General features: G+C 48.2%; 1 protein-coding gene across 2 annotated transcripts in view; it reads right to left on the bottom strand.

Annotated features, from left to right (window-relative positions):
* Positions 1-27,729, bottom strand: part of CORO1C (coronin 1C) — a 47,084-nt gene that overhangs the window by 9,058 nt on the left and 10,297 nt on the right. For both annotated transcript variants that reach the window (XM_058816965.1, XM_058816964.1), the window contains exons 2-3: positions 14,756-14,955; positions 4,180-4,302 (exon numbers count right to left, since the gene is read on the bottom strand). In XM_058816965.1, coding sequence (XP_058672948.1) covers positions 4,180-4,302; positions 14,756-14,950 — 318 coding nt within the window. In that variant the 5' untranslated portion in view covers positions 14,951-14,955. The remainder of the gene's footprint in view (positions 1-4,179; positions 4,303-14,755; positions 14,956-27,729) is intronic.

Here is a 27,729-nt window from a genome sequence, read left to right as displayed (position 1 = left end):
TGAATGCAGGATTTACCCTGCCAAGGGGGAGGACTCAGTTCTGTTCTGCACCATCTCAGCCAGGAAGGATCCTGAGATCCCTCTGAGCAAGTGCAAAGGAGCCAGAAAACTCCAGAACCAAATTTAAACATGAGACAGCAAGTGCAAGGGGTGGGAAAGGGAAGGGAGGCAAAATCCCAGTGAAAAAGATTTTTTTTTTTTAAAAGCCACTGGAGACAGATGGAATTTTCTGTCAGGTAAAGAGCTGGGAGCAGCTGCAGAGCACTGCAATCCTGGGCAGATTTCAGACTACTGCCCCAATAATCCTGCCTGCTATTCCCAAAAATAACAAAGAAACAAATGTGGAAGGTCAGGGCATGGCCCAGCCCCTCGTTCCTGCACAGGGTGGGGGTCTGGCCTCAGCCTGGGATCAAATCAGGTTCACAGGGAAATTACAGAATTCTGGATGCAGGACTTACCCTGCCGAGAGGGAGGACTCAGGATGACTCCAAGGAAACCTTAAATTGCTGCAGGATTGCCTGGGCTTTGGGAAGGGTTTGTCAGCTCTCCCTCCCGTGGGTGTCTGAGTGTTTTTGGGGGGGTTTATGTTGTTATCAAGGGGGTTATGATGTTATCAAGGCTGTTTGTTTGTGCAAGAGGAAGTGGAGTGGTGGCACAGCTGAGGGAGAGGTTTGGGGCTGCAGGAAGGGCAGGAGGGGAAGGTTTTGCACAAACAGCATGTGAGAAAGAAAACAAAGCAAACTTTTCTTTCACCCCCTTTAAAGAGAAGCAAAAATGGCCTCCTCTGGCTCTGCACAAGTTGAAAAGAAGATTAAATCCATGTTTATAAAAAGCATTACTTCCTACATCATATATATCAATTTTTATCACTTTAAGTAAGGAAACAACTGAATTTGGGGCCTGGATTTATCCATGGCCCTGCAGGAAGAGGCTCTTGGTGCATCATTTCTGCAGGGTCACATCTTCTCCTCATTCCCCCTGCCCTGCTTGGTGGCTCAGGTCACTGCAAGAGCTCTCTTTGATTTTTAAAGGAATTTGCTCCATCACATGAGCTCTGCTCTGGCCTTTCCACACAAATTCCTTAAAATCCACCTTCTGATGAAGAAAATTTTCCATCTCTGAGGAAGGGCCTCGATACCATCTAGAAATCTTTATCCACTAAAACATTTTCCAGCTGAACAAAAAGCCTGCAGTACATCAGAGCCATTCAGCACAACATCAAGCTGGAATATTTAAGTAATTCCTCATTTGCTGGCACAAAGAAACAATTCCTCCAAGGGAAGAGGCCACAGAAGGTATTTGCAAGGAACCCTTTGGAGAGGGATGTCAGGTCCTCTCCTCTTTCCCAGTCTTGTCTCCAATGCTGTCTGGTATTCCTAACACCAAACCTGTTCAAGGTTTATGGACAGGTTTTGTAAAAATCTGGGAATTTCTTTAGAGGAAAAGGTTTCTGGCTTTGGATAGGGCCAAGTGAAGCTTCCTTGTGCCACAGGGGGGCTGCAGATTTATGGCTGCAGGGAATGAGCCCTGTCCACCTGGAGACAGCGGTTTGCACCTCAAATCCATGTTCTATCCCTCAATACCATCCCAAACCTGTACTCCATCCCTCAATATTATCACAAATCTGTATTCTATCCCTCAATACCATTCCAAATCCATATTCTATCCCTCAATACCATCCCAAATCCGTATTCTATCCCTCAATACCATCCCCAAATCCATATTCTATCCTTCAATACCACCCCAAATTCATATTCTATCCCTCAACACTATCCCAAATCCATGCTCTCTCCCTCACACAGTCCCCAATCCACGTTCCTTCCCTTAGATCATCCCAAATCCATATTCTCCCCTTCAATACCATGGCAAATCCACATTCTCCCCGTCAATATCCTCCCCCAAATCCACATTCTCCCCCTCAATACCACCCCAAATCCACATTCTCCCCCTCACACCATCCCAAATCCACATTTTCTCCCTCACACCATCCCAAATCCACATTCTCCCCCTCAATACCACCCCAAATCCACATTCTCCCCCTCACACCATCCCAAATCCACATTCTCCCCCTCAATACCACCCCAAATCCACATTTTCTCCCTCAATAACATCCCAAATTCACATTTTCTCCCTCACACCATCCCAAATCCACGCTCTCCTCCCTCAATACACGTCTAGCTGACGTAGCTGAGATTTCTTGTGAGATCCTAAATCCCTGAGTGCCAGGGCACAGATGGTCTTTAAGAACCAGGATTTTTCTCCAGCAGCTGGAATTGCACAGAATCCCCCACGTCACTTTCTGTGCCTCCCATCAGCAGAGCTCGGAGCCCACGAGCAGCCTCGTGTCCTGTAAAGCTCCCTGGGTTTATTCTGCTCAGGAATCAGAACCCAAACCCTTTCTCCAGGAAAAAAGGACACTGAACTCTCCATGCCAGGCCAGAAAATCAATTAAAATTGGGAAAGCTCATTAGCTCATTCCCAAAAGTCCAAGCCAGGGGTGTTCTTTGGGATGCGCAGTTCCCAACTGTGCTGAACGACTTGGGATCCATCATCTCCCATTCCAAACCTCCAGCTGACACACCCCCAGCATCTCCCAAATCCTGCACATCCCTGATCCTGGAAGTGCAGCAAGGACTCTCCTATTTCCCCTTCCACTCCAGACAGGTCACATCAAACACAAAACCCCCAGAGGGCTCCACCTTGCTCCACCCTCCTTCCCACACAGTTCCTGCCTCCAGGGATGTATGGAAAGCTCATCCCCACCTTGGGATGGGTGGAGAACCCCCAGAGTCCAGCAGGAGGTGCAGATTCCTGCAGTTTGTGTCCCCATCAGGATGGTGTGAGGGACACAGTGGGTTTGGGATGGTGGGAGGGAGAGAGCTTGGCCACTTGGACAACTTGCAACTGAACTCTGTCAGTTTTTCTCCACAATTCAGTCCCTCTGGAGCCTCCCAACATATTTCTCATTGCACTTGGATTACAGACTTATTTTGCCTCCAAGGAGGCAGCTCTGGCCCTTCACTGATGCTCACATTTCACAAACATTCCCAATGTGCAGCCCTTCTCCATTCTGGTTGGAGAAACATTCCTGCATCCTTCCAAAGCTCAGTTCCAGCCCAGTAGTGAGAGTTGCTAACACAGAAGTTGTTGTTTTGTTTAATATTAAATATAGCCCATTTTGTTAACATGTTTCAGCTTCCAAGACTGAGAGATCACAGGCAAGAGCTGTCCCAGGAAAAGCCTCTTGGGATGAATCCCCTCCCAAACATTTTAACGATGAACAGAAGCAAAGGAATTTATCTGACATGATCTATAATAAGATTTCAATATAACATTCAGCCTACAGCATTTCTAAATATGGCCAAAGATCCCTGGAGTTATTTGGCATTATTTCATCTTCCAAGGATTTTCTTTCACTTATTCTGCTGTGTTTGCATACGTGGGATTCCACATCCGTCACGGAGCGAGCCCGGCTGGGCCATCACTGACTTAAAACAGGTCTAAATCCAAGGCTGGCAGGTGCAGAATTTGTGAAATTATTTTTATTTATTTATTAAAAACAGACCTTTTGACACCTGCTCAAAACTGGGAGATACAGGGAAAATTTCAAGCAACTTCCTTAAATCAAGGGTGGAAGGAATCTTGGAACCTTCCAACTCTGGATCCCTGGGCTCCTCACATCCATGCCCTGCTCCTACCAATGAGCAGGGCTCATTCCCTTCCAATTCCTTCCTCTTCCCAACCTCATTCCCTTTCAATCCCTACCTCTTCCCAACACACACCTCTACATCCATTGGGATATCTGAGGTAAGGAGCCATCTGTCTTCTCAAAGCTCAACAAATCAGAACACCTCACCACAGACCAGCACTCTCATTCCTCTTCCCAAACAGCAAACAAATACCAAGGGGAAGGAAAAATGGAAAAAAATTCTTCACTGTGAGAGTGGTGAGGCTCTGGCACAGGTTGGAAGTGTCCAAGGCCAGGCTGGACAGGGCTTGGAGCAACCTGGTCCATGGAAGGTGTTGGAATGGGATGAGCTTTAAGTCCCTTCCAACCAAACCCTTCCACGACAACTCTGCCCTCACCTCACCTCGGAACAGAAGGTTCCTGGAGACACCTCCAGGAATTCCAGCATCCTTTGGAGCAGGAGCAAAGCCCACCCCAGAAGGGACACTCACCATGACAGTGCAGTCCTCGGAGCCGCTGGCGATGACCTGGTCATTGTGGGGACACCAGTCGATGTCCAGCACCGGCCCCGTGTGCCCACACACTGTGGGGTAGGACTTGTCAATCCTGCCTGTCTGGAGGGAAGAAGAAGAAGAAAGAGAGCTGTGATATCCTGAAGGAAGGTGCTTCCCAACCCTCTGTTTGCTCTTTCATATCCACAATTCCATGAGAGTTGAACTCGTGGATCAGCAGAGGAACAGACCAGCAGCTCTCCAGCATCAATGAGCTGGAAGCTCCCCATGGAGCAAAGGAAAGGGTTCAGAGATCCAGCACAGCTGGGCTGTGATTCCACATCTCAGCACCTGCTGCCACACCATCCCTTTTTCAATCCCAGCTTTTTGGGAAGAGCAAAGTTCTGGTTTCCTCTGTGCTTCTCAACAGAGAGAGCTGAAGACAAGCAAGCTAAAAATGTCATTGGAGGGCACTGCTGGTCACTGAATTCACCAGGTCTCCTTGGTTTCTTAAAACAGAAGGATTTTGCTTGGATGGGAAGATTTTAGGATGCAGTTGTGCAGAGGAAAATTTGTTTTGAGGAATAAAAGCTGCCAACATGGACTGTGACAGCCACACCAACCTCTCCATGGCCAAAGGACCGAGGCCACCAATGCCAAGCTCCCTACAAGGATAACATTTCCAAGAAAATGAGCTAATGAGCCACCTAAACCTGAACTGGCACAAATCCAGTGATGCTGAAACATCAATTCTGCCCCTGAGTCTACATTTTGCTGAGGAGCCCCTGAAAGACCTGATCCCACAAAGAAGGAAAAGGAAAATCACCCTCATCATCCTCTCTCTTGGCCACAAGGGAAGCAATATTTACAATGCTGAAGATGCACAGCAATAACAGCAGGGTGAGGAGGAAACTCCTCCACTTCCACAGCCTCACCCCTGGTCCTGCTCCATGGGGTTTTGTTTCCAGGGAATGACCTTTTCATGATGAGTGATGGGAGAAGAGACACAGCAGGGAGAGGTCTGGGATGGGGTCGTCTCCTTTTGTGTTTAAACATGCAGAAGAAATGCTTGGAATTTCACTTGTGCCATTGGATGGGAACATTCCCCAACCTTGGAGGTGACATTCCTTAATTTATGCCTCCCACCCTCCTATTCAAGGCTGATAACCAGAATAATGCTGGACATTGGCTTTAGAGGATGACTGACCTGGAGCCTTCCACAAACAGCAAAACAAGACATTGATCCCAAAAAAAATCCCAATAGCATCTAAAAGGCCAAATTTAGGCTTCAAAAATAAAAAAAGACTCAGTGATTCAACTGCTTGTGGAATTATTAAAAGGGGAAGAGTTGGAGATGGAAAGCCATAAACCTGCCATTCAAAAATTAAAGCCTGTGTAATCCCTCTTGGATGCCATAATGTGAAATAGGATTTAAAAAATTAATACACCCAACTGCCATGTAGAATTCATCCATTTTAATTTACTCAATTAAAAGGAGAACCATGCAGAGCACATGAACTGCAGAAGGCACATGACAGGCCACAGACAAATACAGGCCTGCACCAAAAAGGAAAAATAGGAATAATAATGTAAAATGTCAGGGACTGCCTGTTCTGGCTCCCTGGCAGGAATCAGTGGGATCCTCCAGGAGGAGCTCCTGGTAACTATTTCCAGGCTGCACAAGCACTTGTCAGCTCAGTTTTGGGCTTTTACAGTCATTTATTACTGTGGGGAGGCAAAAAAAAAAAAAATTAATTTCAGCAAATTAAACCCCAAACTTCACCTTTCAGTTTTGATCATGATGAACCTGCTCAGGCTGAGCAGGAGCAGCCAAGAGCCTGTGACAGCAGTGACACCCAGGAGCTGCTTCCCACCACCTGAGATGGAGCTTGGCTCCTAAACCAGGATCCTGCACTTCCACGAGGAGCAGGGAGCTTCCAGAATCATGGAAGGGGTTGGGTTGGAAGGACTTTAAAGATCATCCAGTCCCTGTCACGGGCAGGGACACCTTCCACCATCTGAGCTCCATCCAACCTGGCTTTGGACACTTCCAGGGATCCAGGGGCAGCCACAGCTTCTCTGGGAAACCTGAGCCAGGGCCTCAGCACCTTCATAGGCAGGAATTTCTTCCCAAAATCCCATATAAGTCTACCCTCTTTTGTCTTAAAGTCATTCTCCTAGGTCCTGTCACTCCATCCTTTATCCCAAATCCTTCTCCAGCTTTCCTGGAGCTCCTTTAGGCACTGGAAGGGGCTCTGAGGTCTCCCTGGAGCCTTCCCCAGGTGAACACCCCCAGCTCCCTCAGCTCAGAGCATCTCCATGGCCTCCTCTGGACTCTCTCCAAGAGTTCCACGTCCTTCCTGTGCTGGAACTCCAGAGTGCTGCAGGTGGGGTCTCACCTGAGCAGGGCAGAGGGACAGAATTCCCTGTGCATCACCTACAGACAGCCCTGTCCCACCTGCACCAGGACAGTGACACCAAACCCCATTTCCAACAGGGAACAGACAGGGACAACTGGGAAAGGAGATGTTATTTAGCAGCAGTGGGGGAGAGGCAGCAACCTCAGGCTTGTTTATCCACAAAGAATTCTCAAACCAAGGGAGAGAGGACAAAGCAGAGCAGGAGATGTCCCACACAGCATCTCCATGGGATCTGGCAGAAGAAGACAATCCCAGGGAGATGAAGAGCCCAGGGGCATCAACATCTTCACTTGGGATTGAGAGGAGAGACTCTGCTGCTCACCAGTAATAATCCCAGAACCATTCAGGAATAATCCCAGAATCATTCAGGTTGGAAATAATCCCAGAATCATTCAGGTTGGAAATAATGCCAGAATCATTCAGGTTGGAAATAATCCCAGAAACATTCAGGTTGGAAATTATCCCAGAAACATTCAGGAATAATCCCAGAATCATTCAGGAATAATCCCAGAATCATTCAGGCTGGAAACTATCCCAGAATCATTCAGGTTGCAAATTATCCCAGAATCATTCAGGAATAATGCCAGAATCATTCAGGAATAATCCCAGAATCATTCAGGTTGGAAATTATCTCAGAATCATTCAGGAATAATCCCAGAATCATTCAGGCTGGAAACTGTCCCAGAATCACTCAGGAATAATCCCAGAATCATTCAGGTTGGAAATAATCCCAGAATCATTCAGGAATAATCCCAGAATCATTCAGGAATAATCCCAGAATCATTCAGGAATAATCCCAGAATCATTCAGGTTGGAAATAATCCCAGAATCATTCAGGTTGGAAATTACCTCAGAATCATTCAGGTTGGAAATAATCCCAGAATCATTCAGGAATAATCCCAGAATCATTCAGGAATAATCCCAGAATCATTCAGGTTGCAAAGCCCCCCAAGATGACCCAACCTGTGAGCAATCCCCACCTTGTCACCCAGCCCAGAGCCCCGCGTGCCACGTCCGGCCCTTCCTCGGCCGCCTCTGGGGATGTACAAAAATGAGCAGCAAACACCAAAACGAGACTAAATAAGGACATAAAAGTGCTGCAGGAGGCCCCAGCAGGGCGAGCAGGAGCTCCAACCCTTGGGGAGAAGCTCCTGCCTTGTGGTCAGAGGCACCAAACGGTCTCTGCAGAGCAGAGGAAACCGCGGTGTCTTCCTGAGCACGTTCCGAGAGCTCGGCGCCGCATCCGCCCCTCGTCACCAACACCTCCAGCAGAGCCTTGTCACCCCACAGGGGACAGCACAGGACAGCCACCCTCAGCACCACCTCAGGGCTGAGCCCTCAGAGTGAGCAATGAGCAGCTTTGACCTCAGGGATGTGTTTTACCACCTCTCAGCATCGCTTTTGCAAATTCCATCCATCGGGTTCCTCCTCACGGAGATTCCTCCATCAGATTCTGCCCCCTGGAGCAGAGAACCCCAATTCCCAGCACTGCACTGTGCTCAGAAAAATCAGTATTTTCAGGGATTTGCCAAAAGGGAAAGCTGCACTAGGGTTATAAAAACCCACCAGGCTGCAAAAAATCACCAATCCCATGGTTTTCAACACAATTATTTTACAATCAGGACACCACGAGGTTTGGCAGCTGGGTGTGTTTCCATGCTACCCTAATGCTCCCAGGTTTGGGGATTTATTTATTTATTTGGAAAATGTAATCTTATAATTAGGAGAGGATTTGAAATAAATCTCAAGTGCTGATACACAGCTTAAAATTAACTTCAAGAAATTCAATCCTCATAATCCACTGGGGTTGTGGTTTGACACATCCCCTGATAACTTTTGAAATCTGGAGTTGTATTTTATAAAATGTTGGTCAAAAAGGTGAATATGAGGATTTTTTAATAAAGATGGTGTTTTCTGAATACACACTCAGCAAGGGGTGAATCTGCCTTATTAAATAATTGAAATTATTAAAATTAAACGTTAATGTATTTAATGTATTCCAGATTAAATTTAAAAAATAGTTAAATCATCAGAAATATTAAACCCAGACCAGAAAAAAAAAAGTGACAGATGAGAAGAAAAAAATTATGATTAAATCCAAAAGGGATGGATAAGCAACACAAGAAGTGTTCCTAAAAGTAGGAGTTTTATGAATTAATTTGAGTGTCTTGTGATCGTTTCTCTGCCAGAAAAGGGCATTTGGTGGCAGGAAACAGCTCATGGATTATGGTAAAAATATCAGGGAGAACAGCTGCTTCCCCAGCCCATGGCTGTGCTCCTTGAAATCTCCATTTAAATTAGGGAAGTGGCATCGAGTTGCACAAGCCAAAGCAGCTCCCCCCCCTCACTCTGCACAAGTTTGAGGAAGGAAATCAGGTCACAACTGCAAAGTTTGAAACCCCAACCCACTGCACCTTTTCTCTGCTAGAGAAAATACTCCTCTTTTCTTTAAATTGTGGGTTTTCCTCAAAAAAAAAAACACTCCTGAATTTCATCCAGGGAACTTCTGAGCACTGAGCCTCCATCTCTGGCTGCAGCAGCTGGGCCTGGAGGAGGCAACTGGGAGAAAATTGGGGTGAAATGGAAATTCCTGCCCATGCCCAGCAGCCATCAGGCATCCTGAACTAATCTGGAAGATTAGGAAGTGTTATTCCCTAAAGACCCACTGCAAAGTCAGGCAATAAGAGGCCACTGTGCTCTCCAAGAATCCCTCAGCAGTGCTCCTGTTGTCACCTTGGCAGCTGCAGGGCTGTGACACTGGATATTGGGGAAAATTTCCACACTGGAAGGGTGGGCAAGCATGGAAGAGGCTCCCCAGGGAAGTGGGGGAGTCACCATCCCTGGAAATGTTAAAATACAAGAAGTTGGAGCATTTTGTGATGTGGTTCACTTGGCCAAAGGTTGGACTTGATGAGCTTGGAGGGCTTTTCCAACCTCAAGGATTCCATGATTCTGTGATTCCATCCCAGGCTGCCACAGAATGGACACATGCTGGCTTTAAAAATTTAAAAAAAAATCCCAAAAAAACAACACAAAACAGCCCTCACAACCAAGCCAACCTGCAAAATCCCAGCACTAGGAGCTGGGAGAGGAGCTCAGCCCCAGCATGTCCATAGATATCTGTCCCAGAAATGACATTACAATTAAAAGGGACAGAAGTAGTGCTTTTTTCCCTCTCTAAAATATAATTTCCAAAGCAATTCATCCCCCTGCTCCTTCCCAACTGCAGGAAAGCCAATGGGTATCCCAGAAGCTGAGGGCTCTGGATAAAGTGGAAAAATCCTGCTGCTGTTCAGAGGATGAGCATCCACCCAGAGAGCGCAGATCTGCTGGGCAAGGAGACAAAGATCCACAAGAATCCACAAAAATCATCCCCATGAGCTGGGAACACATAATCCAGAGCTCCACCAAGTAAAACTTCAATTTTTATTATTGGACAAACCCTTAAAATTGCAGAGATGTTTGTACAAACCTCTGGCTGTAAGACAGGGGATGGAATTTGCTGCTTTTTTCCCTGGAGGAATGAGATCCATTAGCCCCTCTGCTGCCCTCTCTTCCCTACTGCATTAGAACCTGATGATCCATTGGAATCAAGCTGACAGTGATAAATAGAAACTTCTTTTTATAGAGGAAAATCCAAGGTGAAATAAAAGGACAAAATCCATCACACTCCCCCTAAAATGGCAGGAAAGGCTCAATAAACCCATCACAGCAAAAACCTCCTGGTTTTATTCTACACACAGTTCAGAAAAAGATGATTTCCTTTCCCTCAAATCCTTCCTGGTGGAATAGGAATTGGGAAGAGCTGCTTAACAGCTCTCATGGATGAACACCAAGGCCTGTCACTTGTAGAACAACATATTCCTTGGAGGAGATCATTCCCGAGGTGTGCACGCCCCCACCCACATGCTAATTGCCTCTGAGGACACCATCTGATCCCAGATCCTGCTGGGAAGGGGGTGCACGAAGGGATCAGGAAAATGGAAAAATCTAATTAAAGCCACATCCAAAAGGGACTGAATAAACCTCTGGTAAAAGCCTTATGTAACACAGCTCGTGGCTGAATGGATCTTTCTGCATGAACTCAAACAAAAAGGAACATTTGCAGCAGGTTTTTCTGTGCAGATAAAAACTGCACAGGATGGGAAGGGAAGAAGGAGGATGGGAAAAAAGAAGTTTTTCTCTAGTCCTGCTGGAGCACACATCCAGCACCAGAACCACCCGCTGAATCCAGGTGTTTCCAAGTCATCCTGCCCAACATATCAGGAAACCCAAGGAATTTTTATCTGGTACCTTCCCTGTGTACTCAGAGATTTCCCTCAGAGAAAACCAACTGTACAACCACAGCCCAGAACAAGCAGTGAAGTTTCCAGCTCCTCTGGTGAGCAGAGTTAACACTGATTATCTTGACTCTTATCACCTCCACAACCCTGACCGGGAGGAATTACAGCTTTCCCAAACTATGTGGCTCATTCCAACAGAGGCCAAACCCCCAGACCGAGCAACCTGTGGGAATTCAGATTGTCTGATGCTCAGCAGCTCCTGCCGGGAGCATGGGAATGGCGATTCCTGGCAAAGCCCCTGCACATGTGCGTGCAGGAAAACAGGAAGCTCGCACAAAGCATTTCCACAGCAGCAAAGCCGGCTCGGCCACGCTGCTCCGGGGATGAAAAGAGGATGCAGGGAGGGAAGAGGATGCAGCTCCTGGGCCTGCCATTGGTGCAAGGGGACGGAGGGACCCCCGACAGCACGGGGGAGCTGGGGAGGCGGTGGGGACGTGGGTGACACGGGTTAATTCGGGCACACACACGGGTTATATCCCGCATATGGGTAAATGAATTGGGGTTAATGAATCCCCGCGCTCACGGGTTAATTCCTGCGCTCACGGTTAATTCATTCCCGCACACACGGGTTAATTCCCACACACACACAAGGGTTAATTCATTCCCGCGCACACACACGAGTTAATTCCCGCGCACACACACGGGTTAATTCCCGCGCTCACACTCACACGGGTTAATTCCCACACACACGGGTTAATTCCCGCGCACACACACGGGTTAATTCCCGCGCACACACTCACACGGGTTAATTCATACACACACGGGTTAATTCCCACACACACGGGTTAATTCACTCCCGCGCACACACACACACGGGTTAATTCATTCCCGCACACACACGGCTTAATTCTCTCCCGCGCTCACGGGTTAATTCCCGCAGACACACACACACACACACACACACACACACACACACACACGGGTTAATTCATTCACATTCACACACACACACACACACACACACACACACACACACACAGACACACACGGGTTAATTCCCGCACACACACACACACACACGGGTTAATTAATTCCCGCTCTCACACACGGGTTAATTCTCTCCCGCGCTCACGGGTTAATTCCCGCAGACACACACACGGGTTAATTCATTCCCACACACACACACACACACACGGGTTAATTCATTCCCATACACACACAGACACACACGGGTTAATTCCCGCACACTCACACACACACACGGGTTAATTAATTCCCGCTCTCACACACGGGTTAATTAATTCCCGCGCACACGGGTTAATTCCCGCGCACTTGCCGCGCTGCGCCCCCGCCCCCGCCAATCAGCGCGGCGGCCGCGAGCGCTGCCATGACCATATAAGGTAAAAAGCCGCGGCCGCCGCAGTGCCGCTGCGGAGAGCGCGGGTGCGCGCGCGCGGAGGGGCGGGGCTTGCCCCGAGGGGCGGGGCCTCCCCTCACGCCGGTGCCCGCCCCCCCCCCCCGAGCACATGGAGCGGGGTCCCGGGGGGCTCATCCCGCCCCAAAAACACCCCAAAAATACACCCAAAACACCCCCAGAGCTCCCGCTCAGCGCCCGGAGGGAGCTGGGAGCCTCCAGCCTGGCACCGATAAACCCCGGCCATAGCAAAACCCTGTAATGTCACTGAGAATTGGCAAGAAAAGCACATTAAAAGGCGTAAAATCGCCCCTTTTCTGTGCTCCCGCCCCAAGGGTCCGTCGCATCCCAGGTAATTCCCAGTGAGCCGCAAAGCGATGGGATTGAGCAGCCACGATGTCGTTATGGGACATTTCCCCTGCAGAAATGCAGCAAGTGTATTTTTACGGCTCGATTTTAAAATCAGCCCAATCCCATGGTTTAAAATTGCCTCTTTTTTTTTTTTTTTTTTTACTATAACAACAAAGATTTTGCTGCGGGGAGCTTAATAAGTATCTGTGCTAAACAAGCTCAAAGAGAAATCCAAATGTTATTTAGGGTGTTGAAGGAACTAAAGGAACAATTTCATCAGCCCAGGCTATAAAAATAAATGCGGAACACAGGAACTGGTTAGAGCAGAGCCAGCAAAGCACTGCATTGCAAAAGAACGTGTCGGGCTGGGGGTGAGGGCCACAGCTCCTCCAGCTTCCCGTGGAACCCCCTCAGATGTGGATTTAAATGCCTGTGGAAGGCAGGAATGGAGCTGAGGGCACCAAGGCAGTGATAAATAAGAGGGTGGGAGGAAGAACAGAATGGATGTGAACATAATGACAAAGATGGCACTTTAAAATGGAAAAGGGCACTCGGAAATAACAGGAATTTCTGCCAAGGACTGAGAAAACACAGAATCCTGGAATCATTAACGTTGGAAAAGCCCTCTGAGACCACTGAGTCCAACTGTTCCCCCAGCACTGCCAAGGCCATCGTGTCCCCAAGTGCCACATCCACACAGCTTTTAAATCTCTCCAGGGATGGGGACTCCATCACAGGCTGCTCAGGGCAGCCTGTTCCAATGCCTGACAACCTTTTCGATGAAGAAATTTTCCACAATATCCAATCTAAACCTCTCTTTCACAGCTTGAGGCCGTTCCCTCTGGGTCTGTCCCTTGTTCCCTGGGATCAGAGCCTGACCGTCCCTGGCTGTCCCCTCCTGTCAGGGAGTTGTGCAGAACCAGAGGGTCCCCCCTGGGCCTCCTTTTGTCCAGGCTGAGTCCTCAGTCTCCCTCATCAGATTTGAGCTCCAAACATTGGGATTTAAGAGCGGGCAAGAGGGCTGCACATCCCCAGCAGTCAACATCTGTGCCGTGATGCAGCTGAAGGAGGAATTCCTAATCCAGGGCAGTGCCACCAAGTGCCGCCACGCGTGGTCCAGGCAGGAGGAGGACACGTGGCCTGAGGATGAGCCCTAAGCAGGGAAGGGCTGCTCATCAGAGCAGCAAACTGAGCTATTTTGGGAGGTTGGGGTTTGGCTTTGCTGAACACGACGGAGACGTCGCTGCCTCCGCTCTGCCCTGGCCAGGAGGGAAGTGGTGCTGAATCCTGGGCACTAATTCTGTGTTCCACAGGGCAGAGCTGGAAGTGGAGCTGGGAACTGATGACAGACTGGGGACAACTTAACCACAGGCTTAAGAGAGGAGTTTAAGGGTCACAGGGAAAAGAATGTCGCAAAAAAAAGTCTTTTGATCACAAGAATTTGCTGGTTAAGCATTACAGAAAGAGATGAGAAGAATCTCCTCTAGAAGATGGATGTGACTTTTCCACGCAGGACCAGGGGCAACAGGAATGCCCTTCTTGGAACCAGCCCATTCCTTTGCATCCCTCCAACGTGGGGCTGCAAGGAGCAATTGGGCTCAGGTGTATTCCTGAATTAAATCTGCAAGGAGGAGTTGGGCTCAGATGCATTCCTGAATTAAATCTGCAAGGAGCAGTTGGGGGTCAGATGGTTCCTGAATTAATTCTGCAAGGAGCAGCTGGATTCAGATAGTTCCTGGTCTAAATCTCAAGGAGAATTTGGGCTCAGGTGGTTCTTGGTTTAAATCTGTAAGGAGCAGTTGGATTTAGGTGGTAAAAAAAAAGCTGAATCCCTGACAGCACAAAAACCAGACTTGATCATAAAAAGGCTTCTAAAATACGATTCTACATGGAAAATTCTGCCAGATCAGCTCAGATGAGTCAAGCAAACAGCTTGTTTGTTGTGTTTAATGTATACAGAAAGCATCAGGCTGATTACAGACATTAAACACATTCATACACGACACCACCGAGCACCCGCTGTCACCACAACCTTCATCATCCCCCAAAGTGCTGGGGTGACAGCACAGCCGAGCAGGGAACTCCAGAAACACTCCAGCAGCTCTTACCTTGTGCAGAGGCAGCACCAGGAAGGCTCCCCCTCCGCTGGCATCCACGATGATGGCCACGAAGCGGGGGTTGACGGCGCAGAAGGAGCTGTCCCAGGTGACGCGGGACACGCGGATGTCGTCGTAGCACTGGTCGTTCTTCACCGCCTGGCCGAAGACGTGCCGGAATTTGCTCTGTCGTACCACCCGCCTCATCGTGTCTGCAAAAGGAGAGGGTCAGTTCCAGGCAAGGGGATGGGATGTCCTGCTTGGCCAGGAGATTCCTGGACAAGGATCAACGCTGGATGTTCTCAGCAGCTCCGCGGCCGCGCTTTCGGCACAGATTCGCTCGCGGTTCGTGGGATCGTGGAATGGTTTGGGTTGGGAGAATCCCAGAATGGTTGGGGTGGGAAGGGATCTCTGGAGATCCCCCCTGCCACAGCAGGGTCACCCGGAGCAGGTGACACAGGAATGCATCCAGGTGGGTTGGGGGTTTCTCCAGACAGGGAGACTCCACACCCTCCCTGGCCAGTTCCAGTGCTCGGCCACCCTCCATGCGAAGAGATTATTCCTCATGTTGAGGTGGAATTCCACCTGGTTTAGTTTATGGCCATTGCTCCTCATCCTGTTGTTGGGCACTGCTGGAAAGAGTCTGGCACCGTCCTCTTGGCACCAAAGACCTTAAAATTTATCCCATTCCACCTCCTGCCATGGGCAGGGACACTCCACCATCCCAGGTGGTTCCAAGCCCCATCCAACCTGGCCTTGGACACCTGCCACCTCAAGACCTGCCATTGTCAGCCAGCTTTGCCTTTTCCTTCTTTTATTAACTCAAATTTAAGGTTGTTTTGCACCCAACCCAACCCAACTGCATTTCCAGGGGGCTTTCACAGAATTTGCCAGTTAAGCGTTAATTTCCCCACTGTAAATGTGTTTGTTCCCTGACTGCAGTAAAGGAAGTTCCTAATCCCAAAAGCGGTTTTTAGACAAGTCTCCACATATTTTCAGGGATAAATCTAGTCTTGGATTGAACTTGTTTACTTTCAAGTCAGACAGGGTCCAGAAGATGTAAATAAAAATGCAAGCTCTCAAAATCTGGTGTTCCTGTGAAGTGGTTCCACATGTTCCCTAGCTTCCAGTTCTTTCTTCTAACTCCAAAATCACCCTAAAAAAATTTGTTTCCTAGGCAGAAAGGAGTAATGGAAACAAGTTAATGACTCCAATTAACTTGGTGTGTCTGTAGCATTTCTTGAGAAAAATTATTTTCAAGAATGCTGGAGTTAGAATAGAGGGAAAGGGAATTGGTGTGGAAAATTCCAGCACCTGGGAGAAGACACAGGGACAACACTTGGATTAGGGATGCAATCTATGAAGCCCTCACATCTGGGAAGGGCTTTTCCCATCATCCCAGTTATAAAAACCCTTTCTCCCTCAGAGAAGATGGAGCAGAAGAGGAGTCTCCATACAGCATCTTGCTTTTACATATGGGAAAAATATTTCTGTCCCAGTCTCTAGGGATAGCAAAAAAAAAGGGAAAAAATAAAAATAAGCAGAGTCCAGCTCCTATCTCTCCTCCCAGAAGGTCCCGAAGCACATGGAGATGCTGGGAAAAACTGCCCAGTCCCTGGAGCTCCTCACTCCAGTGCAATGTTCCAGAGTGAGAGACTGGGAATGTGGTTCCATCCCAAATCCCTGCTCCCAGGCTGTCTGCTGCAAACGTGATGAAAGCTCCCAGGGCTGTCTGTGACTGCAAAGCCTTCCCAGGGAAGAGCTGAGTGAGTGCTGATGGCTGTTTTGTAGTCTGGGAGGTGAAATAAAAAATTAACCACGACAAAAAGCAGGATAACTGCAGGGAAGCGCTCATCAGAGGCGGGAAATGCCACGGAATGTGTTTGAAGAGGAGGGAAATGTTCCAATTAAGCAAACAGACAGCTCTGCAGTGAAACTCTCCAGTTCTGCAGAGGGAAGTGAGAAGGAGCAGAGCACTTGTTTTGCACCAGAGCCCATTTGGGGACTGGCATTGGTCACTTCCATGGTGGCTCAGCTGCTGGGAGAGGGATGTACCAGTGCCAGTGTCTCCAGTAAAGGCAGATTTGGGGTCAGTTTTGTGGTGGGAACACCTGTCCCAGATGTGGGGTGGAGGCCACTGAACACCTTCATGTTCCATGGGCTCCATGGTCATTCCCAGCCATGGAAAGCAGGTAGGGGTTCCCCACACTACCTCTGCCATACTGATATTTTAAAGATAATTAACAACATTTAAGAAAAAATAGATTTTAAATGCAAAATTTTGGGAAGAGCTGAGGTGTTTAAGATGTCCACAGAAAAGAGCTATATGGAAATTGTTAGTGATTTCTCTCCTATTGAAGCTGAACTTGGGCTCCCTCCCTGCTTCCATCAGTTACTGGAATTGTGTAATGAACTTTCTGCCAACTGTTTCCCTCAGAGCACAAATCAAAGGCCTGTTCCAGGCTGGACACGCCCCGGAACACCAGAGAGTGATGGGAAATCACAAACCAGGAGGTGCTCTCCAGCTCCAGCCAGCAGGTGAGAGCACTACACAAAATCGTGGCATGGTTTGGGTTGGAAGGGACCTTAAAACTCATCCAGTTCCACCCCTGCCATGGGCAGGACACCTTGCACTACTCCTGTCCAACCTGGCCTTGGACACTTCCGGCACAATCCCAGCCTCACCAAATCATGCACACAAACAAAAGGTGAATTTCAACTCCAAGATGCCCAAATGACAAGAAATGCTGAAGTCTCAAGGTTCAGATAAGACACATGATAAAAAATGCAGTTCCACACCCAGTGACTGATTTGTGTCGACTCATTCCCAGCCCTGTCACACAATTCCATCCCCAGGGCTCCTCCCAGAGCTGGGAAGGCTCAGCTGAACCTCTGAGGCCGTGGCCAGGTCTGGCAGTGAGCACCATCATCTTACACCATTGCAGGTGACCCCAGGCCACCCCCAGGATATTGGGAATGCTCTCCCAAGCCCAGTGTGACACCTCAGCCCTTTCCCACCCCTTCTCATCATCCAGGAGCCGTGAAAAGGCTCCTGCTCTGAGCAGGGTGGATTTCCAGGAGTGTTCACCCCCTGGCAACATTCCCACCCTGCTGTGAATCCAGATTAAAATCAGATTGCTGGGAAGAAGGTAAAGAGAAAGTTTGAACTTGTCGTGCTGAGCCAGCACAGCAAATTGCCCGGAATCACATCCCACAGGGCCAGGGGGTGGGAATGGGGCACCTCCAGCGCAGGCAGTTCAGGTGTGATGGTTACAAAGGATTATTTGTATCACTTGGATAATTGTATCACTTCTTCACTTGATCAATACCAGAACAGCAGGAAAAAAATATTAAATTTCAAATATCTGATGCTGGGGATCTGTCACCCCTTCCACTTTAACAGAAGAGAAACTCTTTACCCCATGGTAAAATCCTACTGTTTGATTTCCCTCATTTTCACTCTCTGATGCAAAGGGTAATAATTCGATTTTCTATAAATTACCTTTTAAAAATGCAGAGAGTTCAGATGCCTCCAAAAATATCCTTATTTGTTCCAAAGGGATCTGTTGGAACACACCTTCCCTGCCCTCTTCCCCACCTACAGCTCCTCATCCTTAGCAGGAACTCTGTGATCAACACATGGTGAGCAGCCTCCAAGCGCTCATTTCCATAGCAAAGGGAGTGATTCTTGGCGTTGGATCAGAGCCATTTTGATCTGGCAGCTCTCCAAGGAGAAGGAGGGGGGAATGTGCTGCTTGTGGTTGGAAGGAGCAGCACGGTGGCTCTTTCAGCTCACCAGGGAGGGCAGGTGAAAAACCCAACGGGGGCAGGGAGAGCTGAGCACCCCAAAAAGAGTCCCTAGCCCTGCCACAGAATGTCCCTAAATGGGAAGAGTGTTTTGTTTCCTCTTTGCTTCTCAATCCTTCTCCTCTTCCTCCTCATCCATCTCCAAGAAAATCCACAGCTCAGTTTGGTACCTGCAAATTCTCTCAGCAGAGTCACAGGCAGGAGCTCCAGGCTTGGCCAGTTCATGGGATGGTTTGGAAGGAATCTGAAAGGTCCCATCCCAATTCCACGCCCTGCCATGGGTAGAGACACCTCCCAGCCTGGCCTTGGGCACTTCAGGGATCCAGGGGCATCACAGCTTCTCTGGGAAACCTGAGCCAGGGCCTCAGCACCTTCATAGTCAGAAATTTCTTCCCAAAATCCCATCTAAATCTACCCTCTGTTGTCTTAAAGCCATTCCCCCTTGTCCTGTTATTCCATCCTTTATCCAAAATCCCTCTCCAGCTCTCCTGGAGCTCCTTCAGGCACTGGAAGGTGCTCTAAGGTCTCCCTGGAACCTTCTCTTCTCCCCAGCCTGGCTCCAGAGCAGAGGGGCTCCATCCCTCAGAGCAGCTCTGTGACCTCCTCTGGACCTGCTCTAACAGGTCCATGTCTTTTTTGTGCCACTTTTGGGATTATCAAGTGAGACACCAACACCTGAGATGATTCACCCTAAGGAAAGGCTGATTCAGCCTCTATCACACTTGCAGAAGGATGACCTGGGTGGTTCAGGGAGCCTTGGGAAGTGACTTTGGAAATACCCAAGTGGGTAAGGAAGTGTATCCATGGCTAATGGGGCTGTGCTGGGGATTTTCGCTTAGGAAGTGGACTTGGAACATGAGCATTAAAAAAAGAAATTAATTAGATCATTATCTATGCTGTTAAACCTTGGCTAAGGAACTCCCTACCCACTTGCTAGGCAGAATATATTTGGGGGGGGGGGTAAAGTGCAAAATTAGAGCATTTAAAACCTCCTGACTGGGAGCTGAAAGGCCTTTAAATTTTGCCAGAGTTACAACCCTCAGCAAAATTAAAACAGAAGCTTTGGACACCCTGCAAAGGCCTCCACAATAGAAGTGCTGACAGATCTACGGCTGCTGAGCTCCTGGATCCCGCTCGGCCACACACGGCATCTTGGTGGGGACACAGCAAACCTCTCATTTATTCCCTCCCTGAGTGAATTCCAGCTGAATTTTACCAAAACGTGGGGTTCATCTGCCCTCTGAAGAGCCCAGCCCTTGTGGCAGCTTTTGAAAGGAGCCTGGCAAGGCTGGATGCTGCTTGTGGCCATGCTCACACAGGGACACTTTTCATCCCACTCCTCTCTGATCTCCCATCACGATGTGTCACAAGAGCTGCCATGAGTTTGCCCATTTTCCTGTTTATAAAGGATTTATCTGTCTCAAGAATCCAACAGATGGATTTCTGTGGCTTCAGAGGGTTTGCAGCCTGCTTATGCAAGAGGAAATGCATCCTGCTAGGGAACACTTACAGGAAAACCCCCCACTAATGGCAAAATCCTGCTCAGCCCATGTGATTGTGATCCCTTCTGGAAAGGGAGGCATTGGAATAAAAGGCCAGTTGAAGTCAGACAGCCAGAGGCTGCTGTTAAGGGGGGTGAGGAGATACAAATCCAGTGGATAGGGAGAGCAGCATTTATAAAAGGTTGGTATTTGGGACTAAAAAAGCTCTTCCTTAAGTGGAAAAAGTCAAGTTGCAGCTGTTGATGGTGAATCCCCAAGTCTGAGCCTTGCTGAGGAGCTTTGGAATAAAGGTCCAGTCTTAATTGTTAAAAAATGAGAAGCAGGTTAAGAAAAATAAAAATAAGGATGTCAATGGTTTGACTTGATGATCTTAAAGGTATTTTCAACCTCAATAATTCCATGGTTCTATAGGCAGTGCACCAGCAGCAGTTATGAATGGTGTTATGGGATGGAGGGGGTGCTGGGGTCAGCAGGGACAGGGGATGGTCCCACTGGTGAAACTGCAACATGGGACAGCCCAGAGGATTCCCAAATACCAACTGTGAGGCCTCAGTGGCCTCATCAGCAAAACCTGACCAGCAAACGTGCTCTGAGCACAAAAAAATCTTACCAAAAAATCATACAAAAAATCTGAGCACAAAAAAATCTTACCAAAAAATCTAGGAAGTGTATGATAATCCTAAACCCAAACCAGGCCATGGATGTTCCAAGCTGCCCCTGGCATGGAGAGAACTCCCTCTGGGAGCAGGGCTGAGCCACATCTGCAGAGCAGTTTGCCACCATGGAGATAAGCACCAGAGCAAAGCCCACAAGGAATCTGCCAATTCCTTCCTCGGAGCACTTTGAACATCCTATATAAAAATAAATATAAAAAATAAAGTACAGAGCCACACTGGAAGGGAGGGCAGAGGCTTTCAGGGGGTTTGAGGCCACTGAAACACCTCCAGGCTCTCGTGCTCCTCACAGCAAGGATGGCTCTGTCCCACCACTGTGGGCCCAAGGGAGCAGGGACTGAGCCCAGAGCTGCACCCACTGAGAAAAGGCACAGAGACCTCCAGGTTATTTCCTAATCCTTCCCTTCTGGCTTTTTTTTCCACTTCAGAGCCTTGGTTGTGCAAGCTCTGGGGTTCCCAGTGACACAGGGACACATTCGGTCCAAGCTGCACACCTATTCCAGGGAAACCTTGCCACCACTGTCACCAGCAAGGCTGGAGGAGGAATCAGTACAATAAAATCCCAGAAAGGATTGGGTTGGTTTGGAAGGGGCATTAAAGCTCACCCAGTTCCACCCCCTGCCATGGGCAGGGACACCTTCCACCAGCCCTGTCCAACGTGGCCTGGGACATTTCCAGGGATGGAGCAGCCACAGCTTCTCTGGCCAGCCTGGGCCTCACCACCCTCACATGGAACAATTTCTCCTAATATCTCCTCTAAACCTTCCCTTGGTTCAGTTTGAACCCATTCCCTGTTGTCCTGTCACTCCATGCTCTTGGAAAATTTCATCTCCCCTCTCCAAGAATCCATGGAACCAAAGAACTCAGTCTCGTGATTTGAAGTCTTGCAAGACTCAGGAAAAGAAGGAAGTGGGAGAAGAAATGTCACATGGCCACAAAAAGTTCAGCTCACCCCACAACTTCACATGAAAGCTCAGCAGAAAAAGGGAACAGCCACGAATGCCTTGATGCAGTTTCTGTGCTTTTAAACACAATTCTGTTCCCTCTGTGGATCCCTTTTCCCATCAATCCATATCCAGTCCATTGCTGACAGAATTGTTGTTTTCAGCTGTTCAGAGTTATTTAAAACAAAGGTGAACACTACTACAGATGGTCACAATTCCAAAACACATCTTATTTGCGTGCAGATTATTTTCAGTCTTTGGTTACTTGAGCCTAGGTTGAGCAAGACCCTGCCATCTGATTTCACTTCATTTTAAAGACAAAAAGCTGGAATATGAACTTAATACTGAAATTTCCAGCTGTTCTACCACTGGCAAGATTCTATTTTGGGATGGGAACCTAAACCACAAACTACCAGGGAATTTGATTATATCTCAACTGGGGAGCCCAGCACATTCAAAAATTTAACACAACCCAAACTTTGAATAAACTGAAATTTCTGTTCTGGACCAAGAGCAAGGTGTTGGCTGCAACCTGTGAAACACTTGATACAACTCTGGATTTCAGAGCTCTAACCTGAAATGATCATATGAAAACCTTCAGAATACGAAGAACTCTTGAGTCAGAAGTGCCTGTAGAGCTCAAATCTCCCAGGATCACCAAGGACTCGTTATTTCCTGAGGGTTCACCTGTGTGTGCTCGTCTCACATCTCCCCCTGGGGCTATTTTCACTTCAAGATTTCCAGGGATGTATAATTCATCTTCTTGGGGAATCACCTGCTTGGGGAAGGTGTCCCTGCCTGTGGCAGGGAGGTGGAATGAGATGAGCTTGAATCTCCCTTGCAAGCCAAACCCTTCTGGGATGATCTTACCACTCCCACACTCTGTCACTGTATCTCCACATCCAGCCTTACATCATTGACCATAATTTGCAGTGACAAAAGGACGCTGCAGTTAAAGTCATTACCCTGAACTGAGAGCGTTGTCTGGCTTCATTTAATCTGTGTCATCTACCAGAAAGGCAGAGCAATGAATGCACACAAAAATCATTACACAAAATAATTCAGCAGGAGCCACAGAGTGATGGGGAACCAGCAAAGGGAGACACCAGCAGGAATGGGAGTTCTGCTGCACTCCAAACAACCTTTTCTTTTGGGTTTATATCTTTTAGAGCATCCTCTGGCAGCTGGCACCACAGAGGTGCTGGGGGATGTTACCACAGGCTGGACAAAAAAGGGTATTAAAATGAAAAGAGGAGAGCAAAGTGGAGCTAAAAATAAAGGATTAAAACTCAGGACAAAACCTCATAAAGGCAAGTAGCATACAAAATAAGAGAGCAGGGATTGAACACTCCAGGTGCCTCGGTGCGTTCATGGAAGGTGGGGGAAGGAGATGAGGCTTTAAGGTGCCTTCCAACCCAAAACATTCTGGGATTCTGTGATCTCTGCATTTCAGCTTCTGCTTTTGCTGCCAGCAGAGACAGTTGCACGGTGGTTGGACACCACAGAAGTTTTTGCTGGACAAGGAAAGGGAAGCCTCCCACACACTCCCACCTCCAACGCCGCCGTTCCAGCAGCCGACCACAGAAGGTCGTGGCCTTTCACATCATCCCCTGCAAAAATCCTTCCTTTTCTTTTCCACTGGAATAAACACCAGAGAAGCTTCTTTGCATGCTGTATCCCATCCACTGCCAAGAGACAGAGCAATATCCTGAACAACAGCCCTGGGAGCTGCACCAGAGACACCAGAGCAGCCCCAGGGATGCTCCTGACACCCGTGGGGAGCAGGGAAGAGCAGGGCTCCACACCATGCTGTGATCCCAAGGGAAACACAAGCAGGAGTGCAAGGCTCTCCCAGGATTCCAGCAGAGGGAATCCAGTGAGAAAATGCTTCTCCCCAGCACTGACCTAGTTCTGTTATCAGAGCTAACAGGGAAGTAGCAATCTGGTCAGAGCTGCTCCCCCAGCCCGCTGGATTCCTCTCTCACTCAAAGGTTACATGCCAACGTTTTCCAGACCTTATTCCTGAGATACATTGGAGGCTTTTCTTTTTTTTTTTAGGCAAAGGTTGGTGGTTATGAACAGAAAAAGAGCTGCTCCCCAGCACAGCTTCATTAAATTCTCAAATCACCACCAGATCTCAGCGTTCCCAACCAACCAAGTAACAACCTTTTTCTAATATTAAAGGTGTTGTCCTTTGTCCAAAGTCCCTCTCCAGCTCTCCTGGAACCCCTTTAGGCACTGGAAGGGGCTCTAAGGTTTCCCTGGAGCCTTTTCTTCTACAGATGAACACCCCCAGCTCTCCCAGCCTGGCTCCATGGCAGAAGGGCTCCAGCCCAATCCCCAAAGAAACAGATAAGCTGGTTTTTATTCCCCAATTGCAACATCCCTTGGCATCCATAGGAAAAAATTCTAAACATTAAAGGTGTTTTAAGAGATAAACAATCTCACAGATAAAAGGTTGCAGGTCTCAGTTCTCCCAGAGCACTGCACCATCAGGGAACCAGGACCTGCAGAACCCTCTGCTCCAAACACCAAATGAACAAAATTCCTCCCAAATCTGGAATAAGGCAGAAACAACAGATCAGCACAACCAAGGCTCCCAAAGAGCCTGGCCAAGAGTGAGTCAGACTGACCAAGAGAGGAGCAGCGCTCTCCACATGACCCGGCCTGACCACAGCGGCTCCGAGCTCAGCTGGGAGAAGCCAGAGCTGCCTTGGGGAATGGAGCTGGGAGCAGCAGGATGACCCAGTGCAATGGGTAACACCACATCTCCTGCTGTAACAGCTAACAGGATGGGCTGGAGTCCTGGAGAACATCTCAGGTAGGTTGAAGGTACAGCACAGAGCAGCGTGGTGCATCACACTGGAATTTCCAGTGGACGCACTTTGCTCCAAAAAGTGACAATGAGCTTGGCTGCCACATTCTGAGCAGCACCTTCTTCCACTCCTCAACAACAGCCACCCAACAGGTGAGGCCCCACACTGAACTGCTTTTAATGCTCTCAAAATAACCCAAACAACAGTGATTGTCAAAGACAAGACACCATCCTCACCCAGGACGTGGGAGGTTTGGGCCGGACAACGCCAACATCTCAGATTTTAATGCAGTACAAACACGCTGCAAAATGAATCTCAGTGCTCCCAGTTGGAACTGGCTTGTGTTTCTCCACATTTCCATTTGCTGTCCTGCCAGCTCTTCTGGCCAAGCAGCCTATAATTCCAAGAGCACCATTGTCATTCTGTCCTGTCTCCGTACCGTGCAATTTGAAATCAGGGCTGGGGGAGGGAGGACGGGGCAGGAGGAGGCTGAAACTCAAATCCAGATAGTTCAATCTGCTCACTTGATTTTAAATCCCTGTCTCATGGTGTCAATTACAGCCCCACAAACATCTGTTTTAGCAGAGGCCTCCAAGTTCAAACACATTTTTTTTGTCCTACAGATGTTCTTTGTCACTGACCTGTCGTGGGATGACAATGAGGGGGCACTACCTGATGTCAAACCATAAGGGTGACACAAAGCACTTATCTCACTTCTCTGGGCAGGCAAGAAGCAAAAAATTAACTTAGGGAAGTGGATTAATCTATTAAGGAGCTTTAATAAACATTCTAGGCTGTCAAGACAGATTTCAGATTCCTACCCATGTCCTTGACACCTCCACGGCCCCACATCCACGTCTGAGCTTCCCTGACAGGGAGAATCACCCCCACCCCAACACTGGGCAAAGGCTGATTCCTTGGGGAATTCTTGGCCCTTCAGCTGGAGAACTGGTTTCCAGTGAAGAATTCCAGCCTGTGCCTTGATGACCTTTAAGCTTTACTTACCTGTTGCTTTGGCAGTCACGTTGCTGCACGTGCAGCCCACACTTCCAGGCCTTTGGGAATCCCTGTGGCATTTCCAGCAGCTCCAGAGGAGCCCAGCCAAAACAACACAATTACACCCAGATAAGCCCAGCTGGTTTTCATGGGAGCTTGCAGAGCACTTAAGAATACCCTGAGTGGAGCAGAAGATGGATGTGGCAAAGCAGGGATACAAAGAACAAAAAGATAACCTTTACCCCCAAAGAAACATCAGGGAGCCAAGGGAAGAACAGAGAGATAACCCCAGGGTAGCCTGACCCTAACCAGGGACACCCACCTTAAAACACCACACACAACAAATTGTTCCAGAAAGGAGCAATTCTCCTGGCAGTGGCCAAGAAAAAGATGCTGGAAGCACAGCACCACTGAGCTAGAAGGGTTTTGTGCCCACCCTTCAGGCTGTGCTAAAGCAGAATATATTGCCGAGGAATGTCTGGCAACTTGTGTTTGCCTAAACTGGCTCAGGATTCTCTCCTGCCTTGCAAACTAATCTCTCAGCAGATCCAAAAATTCAAATAAACTTTAAAAAGTATCACTGAAAACGTAAAAAAAAAATGCAACACACCTCCTGTTGTGAATGAGACAGCTTTGGGCCTCCAAGATAAGGTATCATTATATAAGTACTGCAGAAGGGAATTAAGAAATTAAAAGTGTAACAATTGTAATTTATCCACATGTACACACCCCACTATGTGTGCTGGGGCAAATACCTGAAGCATGTGTAAAACAACAACTCCACTTAGTAGTACATGCTACAAGTAGTACATGCTAAAAGTATTCCCAGCCTAGGACCTGCCAGACCCTGAGTAAAGTGTGTCACCCCTGAGTAAAATGTGTCACCCCACATTCCCAGCTTGGAAGGAAGGATCCCAATCTGTTTCACACAGGTATGATGGAAAATTAAGGAAATGCCAAGCAGACACCCTGAGTCAGCTGGGGAATCCAGATTCCAGCAGGAAGCAACAACCATGAGGGATTTTTAAGTATTTAAAGTGAAAAGGGGAGAAAAAAAAAGCAATTCCAGGAGGTAATTCCAGCCCTGAGCAGGTGCCTGAGCATTGAGGCTTTGCTGATGACAACCTTCCCTATCAAGCCATCATCTGCCCAGCATGGCCAGTTTGCCCAGTTCCCAAGGGACACCCTGCTTCCCAAGGATTGAATTTGTTGCTGCCTGCTAATCCCTGGAGCTGCTAATTACACCCATTATCAGTTTGTCCAGCATCCAGGTCTGGCACGCTGTAAAATGTCAAGTCTCCATCAGGTTTACAGACAGGTTTGGGTTAGCAGGGACCTCAAAGCCCAACCCATTCCAGCTGCTGCCATGCAGGGACACCTTCCATGCTCCCAGGTTGCTCCAAATCCCATCCAGCCTGGCCCTTGACACTTCCAGGGATGGGGCTGCTCTGGGCACCCCGTGCCAGGGCCTTGCCACCCTCACAGGGAAGAATTTCTTCCTTAAATCTAAATCAAATTCCCCCTTTTTCGGTTTGAGTCCTTTGCTCCTTGTCCTGCCACAGCAGTTCCTGATGAAGGAATGCTTAGGAAAGGGATGATGGAAAATGTGCTGCTTTAACACTGCAGATTTTGTGTTTATTTGGGAGAAACAATGGATTTTCAAGGACTCCGGAACACTGTCTCCATGGCAACTCTATGCAGAACCAGGGGGAGGGAGGGAAAGTTCCCATATTTCCAAATACTCAAAACTGAGTGATTTGAACTCCATTTTCCAGGGATTACTTAAACCAGCAGCTGCAGGTGCAAAGCACTGCCCAGGTTCATACAGGGATGCAAACAAGGAGTAGTTTCAGGCACACCATTCCCATGGAGTTTTATTTTTCCTGCTAAAAATGCAGAAATGTGCCTTAATGTTCAGCTCAGAAGAATTATTACCTGTGTGCTTGTTCCTACATAGATGGCAGCCAAAATGTGGAAAACCACAGGGAAACCCTGGTTCTTCCTAAGGGGAACATTTGGCCTCAAGCACAGCTCAGCAACACCCCAAGGAGAGCTGTGAGCTCATCTCAGCATCAGGCTGAGCTTTAATCACTTTAAGTCACATCCCACCACTGGTTTATTTCCATTGCTCTTTCAAATTCAATTATTAAAAAAGGAAAACAAGACAAACCTAATTATGCTGGGCTGAGAGGCCCAGCTCAATGTCAGAGTCACTGCAACTTCTCCCACCAAGAGCCAGACCTCAAA

Source organism: Ammospiza caudacuta, chromosome 18 (genome assembly GCF_027887145.1).
Source record: "Ammospiza caudacuta isolate bAmmCau1 chromosome 18, bAmmCau1.pri, whole genome shotgun sequence".
Classification (NCBI taxonomy): domain Eukaryota; kingdom Metazoa; phylum Chordata; class Aves; order Passeriformes; family Passerellidae; genus Ammospiza; species Ammospiza caudacuta.
Note: the sequence above shows the minus strand (reverse complement) of the source record. Positions and strands in the feature narration are given on the sequence as shown.